The 21,179-nt window shown below is 49.2% G+C and overlaps 1 protein-coding gene across 2 annotated transcripts; it reads left to right on the top strand.

Moving 5' to 3' along the window:
- Nucleotides 1–156: 156 nt before the first annotated feature.
- Nucleotides 157–21,140, top strand: Tubgcp6 (tubulin gamma complex component 6). Of its 2 annotated transcripts, XM_057791435.1 has the most exons (25): nucleotides 157–1,193; nucleotides 2,609–2,772; nucleotides 6,409–6,619; nucleotides 9,694–9,867; nucleotides 10,875–10,996; nucleotides 11,629–11,704; nucleotides 11,867–11,976; nucleotides 12,284–12,375; nucleotides 12,469–12,608; nucleotides 12,985–13,134; nucleotides 13,945–14,026; nucleotides 14,116–14,204; nucleotides 14,282–14,397; nucleotides 16,476–16,614; nucleotides 16,860–16,931; nucleotides 17,096–18,662; nucleotides 18,863–18,918; nucleotides 19,049–19,202; nucleotides 19,297–19,465; nucleotides 19,545–19,686; nucleotides 19,879–20,073; nucleotides 20,152–20,284; nucleotides 20,355–20,568; nucleotides 20,641–20,840; nucleotides 20,920–21,140. In XM_057791435.1, exons 1-25 carry the CDS (start codon nucleotides 453–455, stop codon nucleotides 21,009–21,011), a joined length of 5,400 nt encoding a protein of 1,799 aa, XP_057647418.1. In that variant the 5' UTR covers nucleotides 157–452; the 3' UTR covers nucleotides 21,012–21,140. The 2 variants fall into 2 exon arrangements, 1 of the variants encoding a protein (XP_057647418.1); XR_009058465.1 differs by lacking the exons at nucleotides 19,879–20,073; nucleotides 20,152–20,284; nucleotides 20,355–20,568; nucleotides 20,641–20,840; nucleotides 20,920–21,140 and having other exon boundaries at nucleotides 19,274–19,465; nucleotides 19,545–19,682.
- The last annotated feature ends 39 nt before the right edge of the window (nucleotides 21,141–21,179 follow it).

Below are 21,179 nucleotides of genomic sequence, written 5' to 3'. Positions count from 1 at the left end.
CTGTTTCACCAAGTATCTGACATTAGCTTCTAGTATCAAAAGCCGCGGCTGCAGCCCCGCCCCTCCCGAGACCGTGTTGGTGACGTAGTTCCGGCGCGTCTCTTGATGGTGTCTGTGGTCGCGTGGATATGGCGCCATAGCGGCGGGAGTCCCAGTTCAGCCGACTTCGGCTTACAGGCGGGCTATGGGACGCGCGCATTCGCTCGGCAAACTCGTCAGGGTCCGTGAGACCCGACGACGAGCGCCGGGTGGCGGCTGAAGGCTGGGAGGACGCGGCGTGTGGCCCTCTCGCTTTGCAAAACCTGAGGCGCGGATGCCTGGTTCGCAGGTGTGAAGCGACGAGCGGTCGGCCCTTCGGCCCCGGCCCACCGGCGGCCGCTCTGTTTTTTTGGGAGCGTGAAGTGCCTCCCGGGTGCAAAGTTTAGCACTCGGGGGTCCGGGGCTGAAGAGCTATGGCCAGTATCACCCAGTTGTTCGATGACCTCTGCGAGGCTCTCTTACCGGCCGCCCAGGCTCACCCGGGTCAGCGCCCCGTGGACAGGAAGAGGGCAAAGCTGAGCCTGAAGAGGGTAGCCTACAATGCTCTTTTCGCCAATCTGTTTCAAGAGGAGACTCATCAGCGGCCGCCTGATTCGGCGAAGCGCCCCGTGAAGAACAAGGTCCTCATGCTGTCCTTCGATTTGAGGGTGGGTGGCTTGGGGCCAGAGGCCGACCGTTTGGAGGAGCTTGTGGAGAAGTTGGAAGCAACCCCTGGCTATCCTCTGGTGGAGGTGGAGTCAGTGTTGGACCTCTTGGTTCAGTTGGCGGGGAGCGGCCCCCCACAAGTGCTGCGGAGAAAACGGGATTTCTTCTTTAACAACAAGCACGCAGGCAGAAACGTACCCTACGGCGGCTACGATTGCTATGACCTGAATGTGTTTGAAATGGACGTCAGGTCACTTATCTCTGGAGAGGAGTATTTGTGTCATAACATGTTCCAGGAAGCCCTTCAGGTGATGGAGGCTACCCCAGGTACTGGCCTGCCCACCGTTGGGCGCTTCTCTATTGGTGACTCTTGTGGTGACAGGTTTGAGAGAGACACCCGGGTCTCACTCTTTGGTGCCCTCGTGCACAGCCGCACATATGACATGGATGTGAGATTGGATCTGCCCCCTGTGCCGGACAGCGCGGACTTTTCTGGACTGGCCATTAAGGTAGTATTTCTTTCCCCTCAGTATCCTTAGAGGTTTGTGCAGTGCCATGGTAATGCTGGAAAGCTCGCGTCCAGAGCATCAGGTGGCTGGATTGTTATAAGGGAGAGGTGTTGTAGAGAACTTACTGGCCTGGTCTTGCACAGGGATACCGGCATCAAAAAAATAACACACGACTGTTCACCTTTTACCTCAGGTTAAGCCACCTTTCTTCTCTACTACTGGTAATTTAAATTAAATTAATTAAAATGAAATAAATTCTGTTCTTCAGTTACAGAAACCACATTTCAAAATTGCCTGGTGTGCATGCTTTTTGGTATACTTTCCCACTTGTAACATGGATTTTTCCTGCCAGTCATTGAGTAAATTGTCATTGTCTCTTGTATTTTATTACTTTGTAAATTCTGTTAAGAGGATAATCTATTCCTCTTATTTTTTTTATTATGAAATACATAGGCTGTTTCCAAGTTTAAACGATGCTACAGCAAAATCTCAGTGTACATACATTTTTCCAGGTTTAGTATAGTTTTGTTTTTCTCCTGAGTGCTGAGGGGGTGGGGTGGGTAAAGACAGGGTTTCAGGGTAGCTCAGGCTGGCCTCAAACTCATGGAGATCTTCTTGCCTCCTCCTACAGAGTACTGGGACTTCCATATGACTTTTTGTTCTTTTCCCTAAAATGAGGCCATGTATTATGTGAAATTAAAAATTAACACCTGTTTTAGGTAAATCTTTTTTTAAAAAAATATTTATTTATTTATTATGTATACAATATTCTGCCTGTGTGTATGCCTGCAGGCCAGAAGAGGGCACCAGACCTCATTACAGATGGTTGTGAGCCACCATGTGGTTGCTGGGAATTGAACTCAGGACCTTTGGAAGAGCAGGCAATGCTCTTAACCCCTGAGCCATCTCTCCAGCCCTAGGTAAATCTTTCCATGCAGCCAGTCTGGTTACAGCCCCAGGAGTGCAGGAATTACAGGCATGCACCATCACACCCGACAGAAATTGATAGTGGATTATTTTTTTAAATATTTATTTGTTTATTTGTTATGTATACAGTACTCTGTCTGCAATTATGCCTGCGTGCCAAAAGAGGTCACCAGATTTCATTATAGGTGGTTATGAGCCACCATGTGGTTGCTGGGAATTGAACTCAGGACCTCTGGAAGAGCAGCCAATGCTCTTAACCTCTGAGCCAACTCTCCAGTCAATCATGGATTATTTTAATTCTGTGATGCCATTGTGGAGGGGTGCATTGTGTAGTACATAGAAACTTGAGAAAAAATAAAATATTTTGCTATGTGTGTCCCTCTAGGGAACAAATGCATGAGGATAAAGTTCCGGAATGTTATGTCACATTTAGATGAGTGCATACACAAAGAGATAGATAATGAACTGTTTTTCCTTGTGGTCTCCAGGTTCCACAGATGGTGGATCAGTGGGAAGATGAAGGGTTCCAGTCAGCTTCCAATTTAACTCCTGACTCCCAGTCTGAACCAAGCATGACCCCGGATTTGGACCTGTGGGAAGCTGTGCTCACATATGAAGCCAGCAAGCGGAGGTGCTGGGAGCGCATTGGATGGTATGTGACCCTTTCTTTGCCTTTAAATGCACTGTGCCTTTGTCCCATGTCAACAGCTTACTTTGAAGCCCCAGGCAGTTGTCTGTAGAAACATCAGTGTTGAGATGAAGAGGCTGACATTTCAGGTAAGCTAATGTACAATGGTATCTGAATCCTATGAGGTGGGAGAAGAGGAGGGGAAAGAGCTCCCCACCCCTCCTCCTCAGTGGAGTTAACTCTGCAGACCATACTTACAGTCTGTCTTTCCAGCAGGACTGCTAGACAGATGTCCTAGGGCAGCTAGCAGGCTGTGTGGTCAGTGCCTGGGAGATGCTCCAAGAAACTTATTACATGAGTAGAAGCCATGGGTGTGGTGCCTTCTGCTGGTAGAAGCATCAGCCATAACAGCCTTTCCCTGGGTGGCTAGCATTGGCTAATCTGGAGCCACATACTCTGTATATATCTGGGGCCATGGGTTTTTTCCTTCCGTTCCTTTCCTGGTCTGAGTTGGTACCCTTTGGAAACACCCAGAATGAGAATTGAGGACATGTATTTCACAGACATTTGTTCATGGAGCCCTGTTCACACCCCTTTTGCTACTCAGTCTGGGAAAACAGCAGGGGAGCCCTGAAGTAAAGAGTCAGGGCTGGAGGAGCCGTGTGTTGTCTGATGTGGCCTCCGGTTCCCTCGGGTCTCTGAGAGGAACACATGATGGGGGAGCGATAAAGCCTCTCTGTGTGTAGGGCACTGCTCCTATGTGAGGAACTTTCCTAGGTGTGATCAAAATTGCGCTTTTGGATCCCTCAAGCTCCCTGCTATGGTGTTGATAGTGTCTTGCCTTTTAGTGGCTTCTCTGTCCTGTAATTTCACACTAGGGTTTTGGTCCTGTCTTGTTTGTACAAAGCAATTCTTTTTTTTTTTTTAAAATATTTATTTATTTATTTATTTATTATGTATACAATATTCTGTCTGTGTGTATGTCTACAGGCCAGATGAGGGCACCAGACCTCATTACAGATGGTTGTGAGCCACCATGTGGTTGCCGGGAATTGAACTCAGGACCTTTGGAAGAGCAGGCAATGCTCTTAACCACTGAGCCATCTCTCCAGCCCCTGTACAAAGCAATTCTACCAACCCCTTACATGTTGAGAAATTGACCTTATAGCCCATTGCTTTCTTTGTAAATATTTATTATTGTTATTTCATCTGTTAGTTGGGTTGTTGTTTGGGCGACATGGTCACTTAGCTCATTTGTTTTTTTTTTTTTTATTTTTTTTATTTTTTTACTTTTTTCTTTTACTTAGCTCATTTGTTATCCATTGTGAACACACTTTATCTTTTTGGTGATCTCGGAAGCACAGGATTAGCCAGAGAGCTCCAGCACAAAGTAGCACTCAGGCAGTATTTCCTGCGTGGAGGACTATATCCCCAAAGTCATGATGTTTGAGACAGGGTCTTGCTGTATTGCTCAGGTTAGCCTTAGATGCCTAAGCTCAAGGATTCTTTTTACCTTATCCTCTCAAGTAACTGGTACTATACATTTGCATCTCTGTCCCTGTCATCTAAGGAACTTTAACGTAGGGTCGTAAGATGAAGAGCACTACCGGTGTCTAGGCGAGAGAATGGAAATACTGATTTGATCATTTATAGGCTCCAGGGTTATGTGGCATGCTCAGAGGTTATTCATATAGAAATCAAGAAATGGGGCTGGAGAAATGGCTCAGTGGCTAAGAGTACAGGCTGTTCTTCCAATGGACCCAGATTTGATTCCCAGCACCCACATAACAGCTAACAACTGTCTGTAGTAATTGTCAGAAGGGGATCTGATGTCCTCTGCTGGCCTATGAAGGTATGAGGCATGCATGTGATACACAGATATATTCAACCAAGCACTCATGCATATAAAATAAAAAGAAATCTTAAAAGAAATCAAGAAACTTGTGGAGGTGGTGGGCCCAAAACATTATTTTAAAAGGTTTCCCATGGGCAGTTTGTTCGTGTGGGACAAAGTTTCACTATATAGCTCAGGGTGGCCTTGAACACACACTTTCTCTCTCTCTCTCTCTCTCTCTCTCTCTCTCTCTCTCTCTCTCTCTCTCTGTCTCTCTCTCTCTGTCTCTCTCTCTCTGTCTCTGTCTCTCTCTCTCTCTCACACACACACACACACACACTGAAAGTAAAATACATCTTTTGAAAAACAAACAAGAAACCCCATGCAGAATGTGCACTGTGGAAGACATGTAGTGTACTAAAAGGGTATGCAGGATGCTAAGGGTCTATAGTGTTGTAGGATGCTGAGGGTCTACAATGTTGCAGAGCCCAGCTAGTTAGCTTGTGTTGCTTGTTTGCATGTGCGTTCTCTCTCTCTCTCTCTCTCTCTCTCTCTCTCTCTCTCTCTCTCTCTCTCATTCTCTCTCTCTCTCTTTTTCTCTTTGATAGGACCTTTTATGTAACCTAAGCTAGATATGAACTCAAATCTTTCTACCTTAGTGTCTTGAGCAGTGCCCTTAGTATTTTTATTTTTATTTTTTTTTTTGGTTTTTCGAGACAGGGTTTCTCTGTGGCTTTGGAGCCTGTCCTGGAAGTAGCTCTTGTAGACCAGGCTGGTCTCGAACTCACAGAGATCCGCCTGCCTCTGCCTCCCAAGTGCTGGGATTAAAGGCGTGCACCACCACCGCCCGGCTTACTAGAACTTTTTAAAATGTAGGGTCTTACATACTCAAGATTGGCCTTTAACTTAACAATGTAGCTGAAATTGGCCCTGAACTCCTGATCTTCCTGTCTCAGTCTTCGAAATCCTGGAATTACAGGCATGAACCACCATGCCTGACATTGCTGCACTTAATTTTTATTTATGTTTTAAAAATTTGGAGGTGGGTGCTGGAGACATGGCTCAGCAGTTAAGGACAGCAACTGTTCTTCCAGAAGTCCTGGGTTCAATTCCTAGGACCAACCCACAACTTTCTGTAACTTTTCTTTAATTTAAATTTTCCTTACTTTTTTGAGACAAGGTTTCTCTGTGCAGCTATAGCTGTTCTGGAACTCATGCTCCTCCTGCCTCTGCCTCCTGAGTGCTGGGATTCAAGGCATAGGTCACCATGCCTGGCTGTCTGTAACTTTAATTCCAGGGGCTCTGCACCCTCTTCTGGCCTCTGCAGGCATTGCATACATGTGGTATACAGACATACATGTAAGCAAAACACCCATAACATAAAATTAATAAAATAATGGGGCTGGAGAGTTGGCTCAGCAGTGAAGAGAATTTGTTCTTGTAGAGGACCTGGGTTAAATTGCTAGCACCCACATGGTGGTTCACAAACATCTGTAATTCTGTCTCTGGGGGATCTGTCACCCTCCTCTGGCCTCAGTATGTACCAGACATGCATGTAGTAAACAGATGTAAGTGCAAAGCAAAACACCCATACACACACAAAATAAAATAATAAAACGTACATATGCCATACATACACAACACACAAGAACAATACACTATGTGAGTCATGGCCTGTCCTTGTCCATCCATGACTGGATGCTGCTTTTGGGACCTCAGGGCATTTGCCTGAGAAACTCTATTGTAGCCTGGGAAAAAAGCACACCTGGCATTAAGGTCCATGCTGCCCCATCTGTTCATCCCCTTCTCTTCTGTCTTCCTCACAGCCCTCCTGGTTACCGAGAGGAGCCCTACCTCACCGAGGCAGGGAGGGATGCCTTTGACAGATTCTGCAGGCTCTGCCATGGGGAGCTACAGGCCCTCAGTGGGGGTCTACTACAGGCCCCCAAGCCTGTGCTGGTGGAGGAAAGCGAGCTGGTGAAAGACTCACTCAATGTTCTGCTGGGCGTTGTTTCTGCTACATTTTCTCTGTGTCAGGTGAGATGGGCTCATGGCTACCAGGGCCGACCTTGTATAATTAGCCTGTGCTCTCTCGGGCATGCTCAGCATGCTCAGGGTAGGGTGAGGTCCAGTGCCGTGAGTGGCAGGGAAGGCCAGCTCTATGGGCTGACTAAAGATAGCCACAGGTTAGGCTGCTATATGAATCAGTGTTGGAATTCTTGCCTAGCTTGTGAGAGGCCCTGTGTTCAATCCCCAATACTGTAAAACAAAACAGGCATTCTGTTTGATTTTTTTAAAATATTTATTTATTTATTGATTGATTATGCATACAATATTCTGTCTGTGTGTATGCCTGCAGGCCAGAAGAGGGCACCAGACCTTATTACAGATGGCTTTGAGCCACTATGTGGTTGCTGGGAATTGAACTCAGAACCTTTGGAAGAACAGGCAATGCTCTTAACCGCTGAGCCATCTCTCCAGCCCTCTGAATTTTTTTTTTTAATATTTATTTATTTATTATGTATATAATATTCTGTCTGTGTGTATGCCTGCAGGCCAGAAGAGGGCACCAGACCCCTCTACAGATGGTTGTGAGCCACCATGTGGTTGCTGGGAATTGAACTCAGGACCTTTGGAAGAGCAGGCAATGCTCTTAACCTCTGAGCCATCTCTCCAGCCCCAGCCCTCTGAATTTTTAAGAGTATTGAATTACAGTTAGGTGTGGTGGGTGGCACATGCCTTTAATCTCAGCACTCGGGAGATAGAGGCAGGCAGATCTCTGTGAGTTTGCAGTCAGCCTGGTCTACAGAGTGAGTTCCAGGGCAGTCAGGGTACCACAGAGAAGCCCTGTCCTGAAAAAAAAACAAAAACAAAAAAAACCCAAAACTAAAAAACAAACACACAAAAAAGATTTGTTTATTTATTTTTTATGTGTATGAGTTTCCTGCCTGCGTGTATTATGCGCATGTGTACCCAGTACCCGTGGAGGGCAGGAGAGTACTCCTTTAATCCCAGCACTCAGGAGGCAGAGACAGGTGTATCTCTGTGAGTTCGAGAGGGGAGGTCTACAGAGTTAGTTCCAGTACAGGCTCCAAAGCTACACAGAGAAATCCTGTCTCAAAAAACAAACAAAACAGGGCTAGAGAGATGGCTCAGAGGTTAAGAGCACTGACTGTTCTTCCAAAGGTTCTGAGTTCAATTCCTAGCAACCATATGGTGGCTCACAACCATCTGTAATGGGGTCTGGTGCCCTCTTCTGGCCTGCAGACATACATGGAAGGAATGCTGTATACATAATAAATAAATAAATATTTTAAAAAAAACAAAACAAAACAAACAAACAAACAAAACAGCCGGGCGGTGGTGGCGCACGCCTTTAATCTCAGCACTTGGGAGGCAGAGGCAGGCGGATCTCTGTGAGTTCGAGACCAGCCTGGTCTACAAGAGCTAGTTCCAGGACTGGCTCCAAAACCACAGAGAAACCCTGTCTTGAAAAAAGCAAAAAACAAACAAACAAAAAACCCAAACAAAACAAACCCCAAAACACCAAAAAAAAAAAAAAAAAAAAAAAAAAGGATTGCCCTGGAACTGGAGTTATGGGGGAAGGGGGGTTGTGAGCTGCCATGGGTGCTGGGAACCTAATCCAGGTGCTCTGTAAAACCATTAAGTGCTCTTAACTCTTAACAGGAGTCTCTCCAGCCCTGTTATTTTTTCTTGAACTATCTAAACACATATGACACAGAACTTACTGGTGTTCCCTATTAGGAGGCTATGTCTGCAGACTCAGTGTTCAACTTCTTATAGGTAGATTTCTATTTTCTTAACCACTGAGCTATCCCTCGAGCGCTTAGATTTCTATTTTCTAGAGTCAGTTTTGTAAATTTATATGTTTCTAAGAAATTTTGCATTTGATCTGAACTATCTAATTTGTTGACACATGATCATTTTTATTTAAGTGTGTGTGTTCCTAGGGATGGAACCAAGGGCCTGGCACGTGCTAGGCAGGTGCTCTACCACTGAGGTGTATCCCAGCCCAGATTTTTTTCTTTTTTAATTACATTTATTTCCTTGGGCAGGGACATGTACCACATGTGGAGGCCAGAGGACAGCTTTTAGGAGTTGGATCTTTCCTTGCACCGTATGAGTACTGGTGATCAAACTTGGGTAGGTCAGGCTTGGTGGCAAGCACCTTACCTGCTGTTTTAATTAGGTTTCCTGTTGCTGTGATGAAACACCATGACCAAAAGCAACTTGGAGAGGAAAGAGTTTATTTGGTTTCCAGGTAACATAGTCTATCATTGAGGGAAGTCAAGGCAGGAACCTGGAGGTAGGAATTGAAGCAGAAGCCATGGAGGATTCTGCTCACTAGCTTGTTCTTATGGCCTCCTCAGCCTACTTTCTTATACCATCCTGGGCCACCTGCCCAGGGGTGTCACTGCCCTCAGTGACTTGCCCCCTGTCCCCCATCAATCATCAATCAAGAAGATGCGCCACAGGCTTGCCAATAGGCCAATCTGATGGGGACATTTTCTCAGTTCAGGATCCCTCTTCAAAAATGACTTTAGCTTGTGCCAAGTTGACATAAAAACTAGCCAGTACATCTGCTGAGCCGTATCACTGGCCCAGATTCTTTCTTACAACGATGTTGAAATTGGTTGTTGTTTTTGTTGTTGTTTTTGTTGTTGTTGAAACCGGGTTTCTCTGTATCCTGGAACTTACTGTGTAGACCATGCTGGCCTGAAGTTCACAGAGATCTAACTGGTTCCACTTCTCAAATGCTGGGATTAAATGCATGTACCACCACGCCTGGGTTGTGTGTTTCAGTGTCAGTATGTACATGTGAGTACAGGTGCCTGTGGAGACCAGAAGAGAGTGCTGGATTTCCTTATGAGCTACCCAGCGTGAGTGCTGGGAACCAAGCTCAGGTCCTCTGCAAGAGCAGTACATACAAGTTCTTTAACTCCTGAGCCATCTCTCCAGCTCCGTGACTTGCATTTTGTTTTCAGAACTTTCTGTTTGTGTGTCTTGGATTTGGGGAACTCTGAGTGGAAAGAAATGGTATCATATAGGGTCCTGATGTCTGACTTCTGTAACTCCTTTCTGCCCTGTAGCAAACTCAAGCCTTTGTAGTGGAGCTGGGTGTCCATGTGTCAGGTGCATCTCCTGAGAGCATCAGAAGCATCCTTTCAGAGGTGGCGGAGTATGGAACCTACTACACACGCCTGAGCCATTTCTCTCTACAACCTGTAGTAGGCTCCATGTGCAGCAGGGGCCTTGTGTTCCAGGTATGCCCTTGTGAGAACTATGCTACCTTCACAAAAGAATTAAGAGTTCAGAATTATGAGTTGAGAACCCCTCAATCCAAACTTCTTAAGAAGCTGGGTGTCTTCAGATTGTTTTACTTCATCTATTATTCCACTGGAACCCTGTGTCAGCTGTTTTTGGGCAAAGGCATAGAGGGAGGCAGGTGTGAGCATTTAGGGACTGAGGGCAAGGACCAAGTGCTACGAGAGGTGTGTGAGCCAGATATAAGCCACCTGTTCCACATAGGCCCCAGTGTTTTGTATGGTGTGTGGCAAGGTGGAGCTCCTGTTCTAATGGACTGATTCTTGAGGCACCCAGGATTTTCTCTTTATTGGGAGACTTGCAACCAATTTGCGTGCTGGTAGAATCTTAGAGAATCCTGGTAGCCAGGGCAGGTGAGGACAGGTGTGCAGGTTAGCAGAGTGTTTTGCAGAAAACATGGGCAGGTATCAGGGAGTGGTGGGGGCAAGGTGCAGCCTAGGAGGAACTGGGCCACACGGGTAAAGTCAGCAGGCAAAGGAACTACCCCACATTAGTTTTCAGGGGTGTGTTAGGAGCTGCATGGGAAAGACCTTCCAGGCAGAATAGTGAATGGAATCCCTAAGTAAGGACCAGAGGCTGCAGGTGCTGTAGAATTAGTCTGAAAGGGGAATCCTTTGGAGGTAAGGCTGTGGTTCCCGTTTTCCTGGCATGTAAGCAAGACAGGCCAAGGTAGGTGAACAGGGTTTGTTCCAGGGTGACCCTGTCTTAGTGCGATGTGAAGGGGCAAAACCGCATCTGCGGCAGAGCCTGTTCCTAACCTATGTTCTAGTAACGTTCTTCCTCCTGGCCAGGCTTAAGCCATAAATGCCCACTGCTTGGAAAATGGGGCCACCAGGCTATGGCCTGGAAGCACTGCCTTGTTTCCAACTTGGGGGTGTCCTTTCAAGTCCTGAGTGCATGACTGCCTCCGTGTCCCAGCTGCCCTCCTTCTACTCCTTGCCCACAGGCCTTCACCAGCGGCATTAGGAGGTACTTGCAATATTACCGGGCCTGTGTTCTCTCTACTCCGCCTACCCTGAGTCTCCTCACCATTGGCTTTCTCTTCAAGAAACTGGGCCGGCAGCTCAGGTGAACCTCACCACAGTGGCCTAGCATGGCCTTGAGGAGCAGATGTGGGGCTTTCAGGGTAGTGGAAAGTCAGCTCTGCTCCCTGGCAGGGGGGCCAGGAGATTAGTCCTTGGCTGCCTGAACAGTCGGTGCACAGCTGGTCACTATGTGCATTATAATGTGACTGCTGGCAGATAATATGGGAGGTGGGCATGTTCTAGGCAGCAAGAGCTGGGACGGTAGAGCCTGGGATCTGGACGCTATGAATGGGTCCTGTTGTGAGTGGGGGTCATGTGGAACACAGACTACAGTGGGGTAGAGGGGGTGAGTGTTCATGAGGGGGTTGGTGCTTGTCCTCGTCAGACAAGGTGGGAACCTATCATAAGAGGGAGTTAGGGAGTCAAGGTAAGGATGAGGTGTGGGGGGACACCCAGTGTGGATGTGTTAGTGCCATTTGGGAGGATAGCACAGGAAACAGTGCTGGGCAGGGGTCCAACAGGGTGCTTCGATCTGATTGTTGGGGTACAAGTAGTTTTTAAAGCCGGTGTAGACCAGTTGCTTAGGGGGAAATTAATATTTAGCTTACTTGATCTGATCTGGTCCTTGGGACCCTGTGCTCCTGTCATCTGGTCTGATCCAGTTTCTGTGTCTAGGTACTTGGCTGAACTTTGTGGTGTTGGTACTGTATCCCTGGTGACCAATGGAGAGCCCAGGGCTGTGTTCCCCACTGTGAGTCATCCTTCCTTTTCCTGAGTATGAGCTTGCATGCTTCCCTTGAGTTGTGCCTTCTTGTCCAGTGTGGTGGTGTGGTCTGCTCGTCATATTGCCTAGACAGGCAGTGTGCCGTACACTGCAGTGGCTGTACACCATCCTGCTTCTCACTGTTTGCAGGGCGTGAAGCTCCTGTCCTACCTCTACCAAGAGGCCCTGGATAATTGTAGTAATGAGCACTATCCTGTGCTGCTGTCTCTCCTGAAGACCAGCTGTGAGCCCTACACACGGTGGGTGCCCTCTACTGGCCATGCCTGTCTCCCTGCAGTGCATGGGGGAAGGCTACACTCAGACCAAGTATGCATTTGAGTTTCCTATTGTCGATCCACTGAGTGTTGGGGTCCATGTGGAAGCACTCTGGATAAATGGGCGTACTAGGCAGGGGACCATGCCCAAAGCTGCAGTATCACTGACAGTGTCCCATTTCACTCTGTGGACTGGCCACACTCAGCTGATGATCCTGCCTATTTGTCACACCCACCCGCCACCCATGCCTGACTAGCTCCGCCCTCCCTGCCATGTCCCATTATCCCACAGGTTCATCCATGATTGGGTGTACAGTGGAGTCTTCAGAGATGTTTATAGGGAGTTCATGATCCAGGTTAACCACGAATACCTCAGCTTCAGAGGTAAGTAGCCACTGGCTGCTAGGCTGTGCCCTCTGCCTGGGGTCAGGGCTGTTGTAACTGCAGATCATCCCGTTCTGTCCATGTTATGTCCAGATAAGTTTTACTGGACCCATGGCTACGTGCTCATTTCCAAAGAGGTGGAGGACTGTGTTCCTGTGTTCCTGAAACACATTGCCCATGATGTGTACGTCTGTGGGAAGACCATCAACCTGCTGAAGCTCTGTTGTCCCCGGGTGAGAGGGTCCTGCTAGCTGGTGGGGGGCTTGTGTCCAGGCGGGCAGTCAGGTCTGTCTAGGGACTGTGTCTGACTGGTGGGTGCTAGTGTGTTGGCTGCCACAGTCCTCTGTGTGCGAGATGAGATCCACGGTGTTCCTCGGCTTCTGATTCCACTTCTGCTGATGCTGATGGCCCCATACATGGGTGTCTCCATTGGTTGGGATATTTGCCCTGTGGAGTCATCAAGGGTTTCAGCTGCCCCCAGATTTAGGAGTGAACTTTTCAGGGAAATGGATATCTATATTCGTCGCCACAAACCCAGTTGTGAAGCAGTGCTTGGCTCTTGTTCCCGGCCTTGGCTATGTACTCACTGAAGCCCTTCCTCTTTGGCAGCACTACCTCTGTTGGTCTGATGTCCCTGTCCCTCGCATCTCAGTGATTTTTTCTCTTGAGGAGTTGAAGGAGATTGAGAAGGACTGTGCTGTCTATGTTGGGCGAATGGAGAGTGTTGCCCGTCACAGCTCTATCAGCAAGGAGGAAAAGGTACTTGGCTGTGGGAGTTTGGCTTTCTCTGCGCTTCCCTTCACTGCCTGGGATTCTGGGCTTATGGAGCTCCCACCCCAGTGGTGGGCCAGTGCCAGTCTCAACAACTTCTTGCCTGGTACTAATGGGCAGTAGGGGACAGCCAGCCAGATTCAGGGGCAAGAAGAAGTACTGGGCATGGGGCGTGTAAGGCAGAGTGGCTCTTTCTGGTATCTCTGTCCTGGTAGTATATTTAGGTGGGGACACTCAGGATGCATGGTGACAGGTATTCAGAACAGGGCCTTTGGCCTTTTTATTTTTGTTTCCAAGTCTGGGTGACCTTGTCTGCATTCCGGGTTTTACCCATGTTTGGAAAATCTAGGCAGCAAGGCCTAAAGTTCCTCCACTTCAGTAGTCTTTACAAATAATGGGTGTGTTCCTGGAAGCAGCACCATAATTCTCCAGTGTACTCTAGGACAAGACATTACTGACTGGCCAGTGCCGATCAATGGGCAGCAGGAGAGACCAGGCAAAGACAGACTCGGGAGCGGCAGTGCCCATGAGCCCTTCACTTATCTCTGGGTACATAGTCACTTCCTATTCGCTGCTGCAAGGGGGAGGCCTCCCTGTCTTCCCAGCCTTGGGTGAGGCATCACCTGCTAACATTCTGTGTAGGTTGGGAAGGGCATCTCATAACAGTGGCCAGCAGCATGTTGTTTTGGAGAACTAGGATAGTGTTCTTTCCCCTCTGTCCTAGGAGAAGGAAAGGGCATTAAGCTGTTTTGCTTAAAGAAAAGAAAAAAAAAAGATGTTTTGCTTATTGTATTTTAGGAATTGCGTATGGAAATTGCAAAACAAGAATTAATTGTCCATGCCCGGGAAGCAGCATCTAGGATCCTAACCGAGCTGAGTGGTGAGTGCAGTTCCAGACCTTTCCTCCACTCTGCTGGGTTTCCTGCTGGGCTCTTCACAATTGCATATGCCTCTCACCTTCTCTCCAAGACCGACAGATGTCAGAACAGATGGCTGTGGACACCAGGAAGCGAGAGCAATTTCAGCGGCTGAAGGAACAGTTTCTAAAGGATCAGGAGGTGGGTGGTCTGGGTTCTGGGTGGTTCTGACTCCTAGAATCTTTGACTTAGTAAACGAGGCTGTCTGTGTTGTGTAGCGACGCCTGGCAGTTAGACAAGAGGAGCTAGATGATGATTTCAGCTATGCTCGTGAGCTCCGTGACCGGGAGAAGAGGCTAAAGGCCCTGGAAGAAGAGCTGGAGAGAAAGGCCAGGTAGGGCTGTGTGGCAACAGGTTCCACAGTGCTGATTTAGTACAAACTAATGATGGTTATTTTACGTTGTCTTCATTTTCTTTGATGCTAGGGATCAATTCTAAGGTCCCAATGTTGCTAGGCAAGTACTCTACCAGCGAGCAACATTCCCTACTTGTTATTTGGCTCTTTTTTTCTTTTTTCTTCTCTTTTCCTTCCTTCCTTCCTTCCTTCCTTCCTTCCTTCCTTCCTTCCTTCCTTCCTTCCTTCCTTCCTTCCTTCCTTCCTTCCTTCCTCCCTCCCTCCCTCCCTCCCTCCCTCCCTCCCTCCCTCCCTCCCTCCCTCCCTCTCCCCTCCCCCTCCCTCTCCCCCCCCCCTTTCCTTTCTTTCTTTTGAGACAGGGTTTTTCTGTAGCTTTGGAGCCTGTCCTGGAACTAGCTCTTGTAGACCAGGCTGGCCTCAAACTCACAGAGATCCGCCTGCCTCTGCCTCCCAAGTGCTGGGATTAAAGGCGTGCGCCACCACCACCCGGCGTGGTTTTTTTTTCCTTTGGTTTTTCGAGACAAGGTTTCTCTGTAGCTTTGGAGCTTGTCCTGGAACAAGATCTTGTAAACCAGGTTGGCCTTGAACTCACAGAGATCTGCCTGCCTCTGATTAAAGGTGTGCACCACCACTGCCAGGCTGTGCCTATATCAAGACAGATCAAGTCTGCTGGACCAGGATGTTCTCCTGGGATAAGGGGTTAGAGCCCTTAGGCTATGCTCTGGGGTCCAGCCCCAGCACACATATTATGTATTTGTTGACCTGATTGTTCATTAATATTATTTATTTTGTGGTGCTGTGGAGCCAACTTTGGGCCTCGTGCATACAAGTAAGCACTACCTTTGAACCATGTCTGCCGGATCTTGCTGTGTAGCCAGCTGCCTGTAAATTTCTAGTCCTTCTGTCTCAGCCTTCCTAGTGTTGTGATTATAGGTGTATGCCACTACACCTTCTGTGGCTGTTTTTGGACAGGGTTTCTCTGTGTAACAGCGCTGACTGTCCTGAAATTCACTTTGTAGACCATGCTGGCCTTGAAGATCCACTTGCTGAGGCTGGGATTAAAGGCATTTGCCACCACGCTGGGTGTTTGTTTGTTTGTTTGTTTGTTTTTAATTCAAACCTGTTTCTGGCCCAACAGAGCAATGGGTCATTAATTTAGCATAGTTCTTGAGTCTGTTTCCTCTTTGTGTCATTAGTCTGTCCTGGAAACTGGCTCATTGTTTCAGTGGAAGGTGTTTATAGAAGGGACTGTCTACATATTTTTTTTTGTTTTGTTTTGTTTTTCGAGACAGGGTTTCTCTGTGGTTTTGGAGCCTGTCCTGGAACTAGCTCTTGTAGACCAGACTGGTCTCGAACTCACAGAGATCCGCCTGCCTCTGCCTCCCGAGTGCTGGGATTAAAGGCGTGCGCCACCACCGCCCGGCTCTCTACATATTCTTTGGTGCCCTTAAGCTCAGCTGTTCCAGCTTAGATACTGTTTACAGGGCAAATGAGGGGTTTGCCTCTTGCTTGTGCTATGTGCATACACACACACACACGGGTAGATACTCTGTTCACATAAGAGGAAAACAGACATAGAGGCCATGTTCCTGACTTGTGCCAGCAAAACTGGAGATGGTGCATTGTGCCTCAATGCCCAGTAGTAGGAGGCTTGGAATCCCTGGGATTTCATTGATTTTGTTCTTTTTGCCAGTCTCCAGTTCTCTTGAATTTGAACATGCAGATGGGAAGAGGTCTACTGTGCAGTAAAGAAAATACGGCCTGGTTCCATCAGGCTGATCTCAGCCACATGCTTATTCTCTTATCTCTGGCCATGTACATTTTTTTTTCTGGCAATTTGTCCACCAGCAGTGCCAAGTCCCATAGGGGCACCTGTCCATTGGAGCCTTTCAGTGTGGTGGGCAACAAGGCCACCCTGAGAGCCCAGTCTGTTGTGGGGAAGATGGAGAACAGAAGTCTTGGGAGGGAGCCTACCTGGAGAGCCATCTTAGCCTGAGTATGCCCACCAGATGGTGCAGAGTGGTGGTGGTGACCATGTTCTCTGCATGTGGCTTCAGGCAGGCGCTGGTTGACCATTATAGCAAGTTGTCTGCAGAGGCAGCTCGTCGAGAGCAGAAGGCTCTGTGGAGAATCCAGAGGCATCGGCTGGAAAGCGCACGGCTTCGTTTTCTCCTCGAAGACCAGAAGCGCATTCAGGTATGGCAGTGGTGTCAGCTGCCAGCTCTTGCACACAGTTATGTCCTCACACCATCCTGTTGTATAAGGGCACAGATGATACTTGCTGAGGCTCAGGCTTCCAGCCAAACCTGAACAGTGAGTGGGCAGCAGGGCCAGTGGCATCTGTGATGGGTGAGGGGTACTGTGTGAAGGCTGTGGTGTGTGCCAGCTCTGCTGGTCACTCTACAGAGCTACTGTGTCTTTTCTGTGGGCTTCAATTTCAGGAGATGCTGAGCAACATGGAGGCTCACCAGCCCCAGAAGCCGCCGAGTGTATTCCCAAGCACATGCTCTCAGGTAATAGGCTCTAGCAGGATCTTGGAAGCCCTGCTGGGACTCTGAGTTAGATGCTTTGGCCTGGTTGTCCTATGTCCCTCAGCACTTAGTAGGTGTTGGTCACTGAGCTCACCTGGGAGATAGGGTTAAATGACTGGAGGAATTTAATATGTCCTGTGTTTCAGGTCACATCTCTGGGTACTGAGCATGCAGATGAAGGCCGTAGCAGTGATCTGGGGTCCACAGAACAGTGTTGGGATTGTCTAAGTCTACCCGGTGCATCAACACCATCAACTCACAAGTCTGCAGCAGAGGGAGCTGATAACTCTGGGGCTGGACAGGCAGAGGGAGCCGGGCCATTCTCTACTGGTCTTAACATTACAGACTTTCTGCCTATGGGCCCTGGGATTGAACAGCCTATGGATAACATTGGTGCTCCCTTCTTAGAGGTGGCACTGCAGACCATCAGCTCAGACCTACCCCCTATAACTCCAGGGCCAGCACTCACAGCAGCTGGGCCCCAGCCTGCCCAGTCAGAGTATGATTTCAATACTGTCCTGAGGCCAACTTTGGCCACCTCCTCTTTACCAGGACCCTTCCAGGATGTCCAAAATAGTTTGGACAGTGAAAAGCAGCATCTACTGGGGGACATGCCCACAAAACTTGATTCATGTGTCCATGACATGCAGGAGACTTTGCCTTGCCCACATCCACTCACGCAGGACACTCCTGAGGATGGGAACTCCCAGCCTGTGGGGCAGCTCCTTGAACATATGTCAGGGAGTGCTGTCCCCATAGAGAGCCTTGCTTCTGGAATGGCTCCTTGCCAGCAACTTAGGAGCACTTCCACATGTGTGTCAGATGCCAGCATCAAGCAGGGTGACTATATGTCAGACATGGCTCTTCCTCGGCCACAGTGGAACATCCATGGGCATGTGTCGGAGGCCAGCATCGGCGTTGGGGAGAATGTATCAGAAGTGGCTCCTCGTAGGCCACGGTGGAATGTTCATGGACATGTGTCAGATGCCAGCATCAAGGTAGGGGAGAATGTATCAGATGTGATTCCTTCTCGGCCACGATGGAACATTCACGGTCATGTGTCAGATGCCAGCATCAGGGTTGGGGAGAATGTGTCAGATGTGACTCCTTCTCGGCCACGTTGGAACATCCATGGTCATGTGTCAGAGGCAAGCATTAAGGTTGGGGAGAATGTATCAGATGTGGCTCCTTCTCGACCACGTTGGAATGTCCACGGACATGTGTCAGAGGCAAGCATTAAGGTTGGGGAGAATGTATCAGATGTGGCTCCTTCTCGACCACGTTGGAATGTCCATGGTCATGTGTCAGAGGCAAGCATCAGGATTGGGGAGAATGTATCAGATGTGGCTCCTTCTCGACCACGTTGGAATGTCCATGGTCATGTGTCAGAGGCAAGCATCAGGATTGGGGAGAATGTGTCAGAAGAGGCTCTTCAGCCACGTGAATGTACTCAGCCTTCCTTGATTTTGGAGGAGCCCTTGCCAGAAGCTGAGCCCGACCTACTCGAGCCCCATCAGTGCTCTCCTGCCCGTGTGTCCCAGTCAGGCCGTTGTGTGGAAGCACAGAGCCCTGTTCTGGAATGTGGGCCACAACTACCTAAAGAAATGAAGACTAACACCTGTTCTAGCCCTGGCAGCACAGAAGAAGGCAGCCCAACCAAGCCCCCTGTTGTGGCTGAGGCTGGCATGCTAAGAAATGGTATCCCTGAGACAGGTGAGAGTGGGCACTGATGGTCGGGGTGAGACCATGGCACAGTAGAGAGCAGTGTCAGGCTGTCTTCTGAGATCCTTGTTTGTCAGCCAGGATTGAGTTGCTGCTGTGGGGTTCTGGAGGGGTTCTCTGGGCCAGCCTCATTGTCCCCTCATCAGGTACTGGGGACTGTTGGCCCTCCTACCCATTTTGTATCTTTCCAGGTCCAGGGAGGAACAGGGATGCTGAAGACCTCTCTCCATGGCCTCCAAGCTCACAGGTCAGGGGACCATGTAGGGAATAGCACCACATGTGGTTCCTATATGCCCATTTTCAGCACAGGCAAAGTGGGGGGACAGGGCAGAGTGTACTGGGTGGGGATGCAGTTCTTGAGGTTGACCTCTTTTTAGGAAGACACAGCTGTCCCAAGCAGCCCAGGCCCTAGTGAGGAGTTATCGGACACAGAGACTGAGGCCAGACGCTGGGGCAAGGAACAAGCCTATTTGGCAGACCTCACAAAGCTCTACCACCTGGAGCAGTACCCAGACAGCTATGAGTCTATGTGTGAGTGCGTCAGCTACAGTGGGCAGGTGGGGGCTGGGGGTGCTCTAGGCTACTGCACGCCTAAGTTTCAGCAAGTCTGTTTTATTTCCCACAGCAGAACCTCCTGTTGCACACCTGGTACACCACATGCTTCCTCAGGCCTTTGCTTTCCCTGTGGATCCCCAGGTTCAGTCAGCAGTAGATGAGAGTGCAGTGCAGCTAAGTGAACTGCTGACCTTGCCTGTTCTTATGAAGCGCTCCCTTACCGCACCTCTGGCTGCCCAGTGAGTGCTGCTACCTGCCCAACTGCAACTACCTGCCCTTTCCTGCCTGCCGCCCTAACTTCCAGCTTCCCCCCACCAGTGTCACGTTGGTGAACAAAGCTGCAGTTGACTATTTCTTTGTGGAGCTGCACCTGGAGACACATTTTGAAGCGCTGCGGCATTTCCTGCTGATGGAAGATGGAGAGTTTGCTCAGTCTCTCAGTGACCTGCTCTTTGAGAAGGTTGGAGTTGGAATCAGGCTGGCCAGTAGAGGTGTTGTGGGTAGGATGTGGGTGGCTGCAGGCCTCAGGCCCACCCAGTTCCTAGCAACATAGTGACAGTGCTGCTTGGGCAGAACTTGGGTTGTTAGGCAAGTAGGGAGGGAAGGGCATAAACCTGGAACTCCTTGAAACATCATCTCTTCACTTCCTTAGTTAGGGGCTGGACAGACACCTGGGGAGCTGCTCAACCCATTGGTCCTTAACAGCATCCTGAGCAAGGCACTGCAGTATAGCCTCCATGGGGACACCCCACATGCTACCAACCTGTCTCTTGCCCTCAAGTACCTGCCTGAGGTGTTTGCCCCTAATGCCCCTGATGTGCTGAGCTGCCTGGAGCTCAGGTACAAGGTCAGTAGTGTCCTGCCATGGGTGTGGAGGGGAGGCTTCACCTGCAGCTGCAGGTGCTAAGTGGGGGTTCCTAAACAGGTTGACTGGCCCCTCAACATCGTTATCACCGAGAGCTGCCTGAACAAGTACAGTGGTATCTTCTCCTTCCTGTTGCAGTTGAAGCTTATGATGTGGACACTCAAAGACATCTGCTTCCACCTCAAGCGCACAGGTAGGGCCTGGCCTAAGTTCATCCCAAGTGTGGCTTCAGGCTGACGCTCACCCTGTTTGTTCTCCAACAGCCCTAGTGAGCCACACAGCTGGCTCAGTGCAGTTCCGCCAGCTGCAGCTGTTTAAGCATGAGATGCAGCATTTCGTGAAGGTCATCCAGGGCTACATTGCAAATCAGATCCTGCATGTCAGCTGGTGTGAGTTCAGAGCCCGGCTAGCTGTAGTGGGCGACTTGGAGGAGATCCAGCGGGCCCATGCTGAGTACCTGCACAGGGCTGTTTTCAGGTGAGACAGGCACCTGCATTTGGGTGTGCCCAGGTCACTGGGCAGACCACCAGCAGCTCTACCCTCTACTAGGGGCCTACTGACAGAGAAGGCAGCACCAGTCATGAACATCATCCATAGCATCTTCAGCCTGGTGCTCAAGTTCCGAAGCCAGCTCATCTCTCAGACTTGGGGCCCGGCTACTGGCCCCCGTGGCGCTGAGCACCCCAACTTCCCACTCATGCAGCAGTCCTACAGCACCTTCAAGTACTACTCCCACTTCCTCTTCAAAGGTGAGCCCTCCTTTGGGCTGGGCTGCTGGGGTGGCAAGGCATAGGGTGGGCAGGGTCTGAGAGTTGAATGCTTCTCCAGTGGTGACCAACCTTGTGAACCGTGGCTACCAGCCTCACCTTGAGGACTTCCTGCTTCGCATCAACTTCAACAACTACTACCAGGACTCCTGAGGACAGACAAGATCATGGTGCTGCATCTCCATTTGACCTGTCTGGGGCTAGGGTAGTGAGCACACAGACAGACCTGAAAAAGCTGCTTTATTTAGAGGCCTGGGAGTTTTAACAGGTGTCAGGGGCAGATGTGCAAACAGGCTACAAGGCTTATTTAGCCCGGTTTGT

Source organism: Chionomys nivalis, chromosome 17, assembly GCF_950005125.1.
Source record: "Chionomys nivalis chromosome 17, mChiNiv1.1, whole genome shotgun sequence".
NCBI classification, from domain to species: Eukaryota; Metazoa; Chordata; class Mammalia; order Rodentia; family Cricetidae; genus Chionomys; species Chionomys nivalis.
This window is presented reverse-complemented; position numbering and strand designations above follow the sequence as displayed.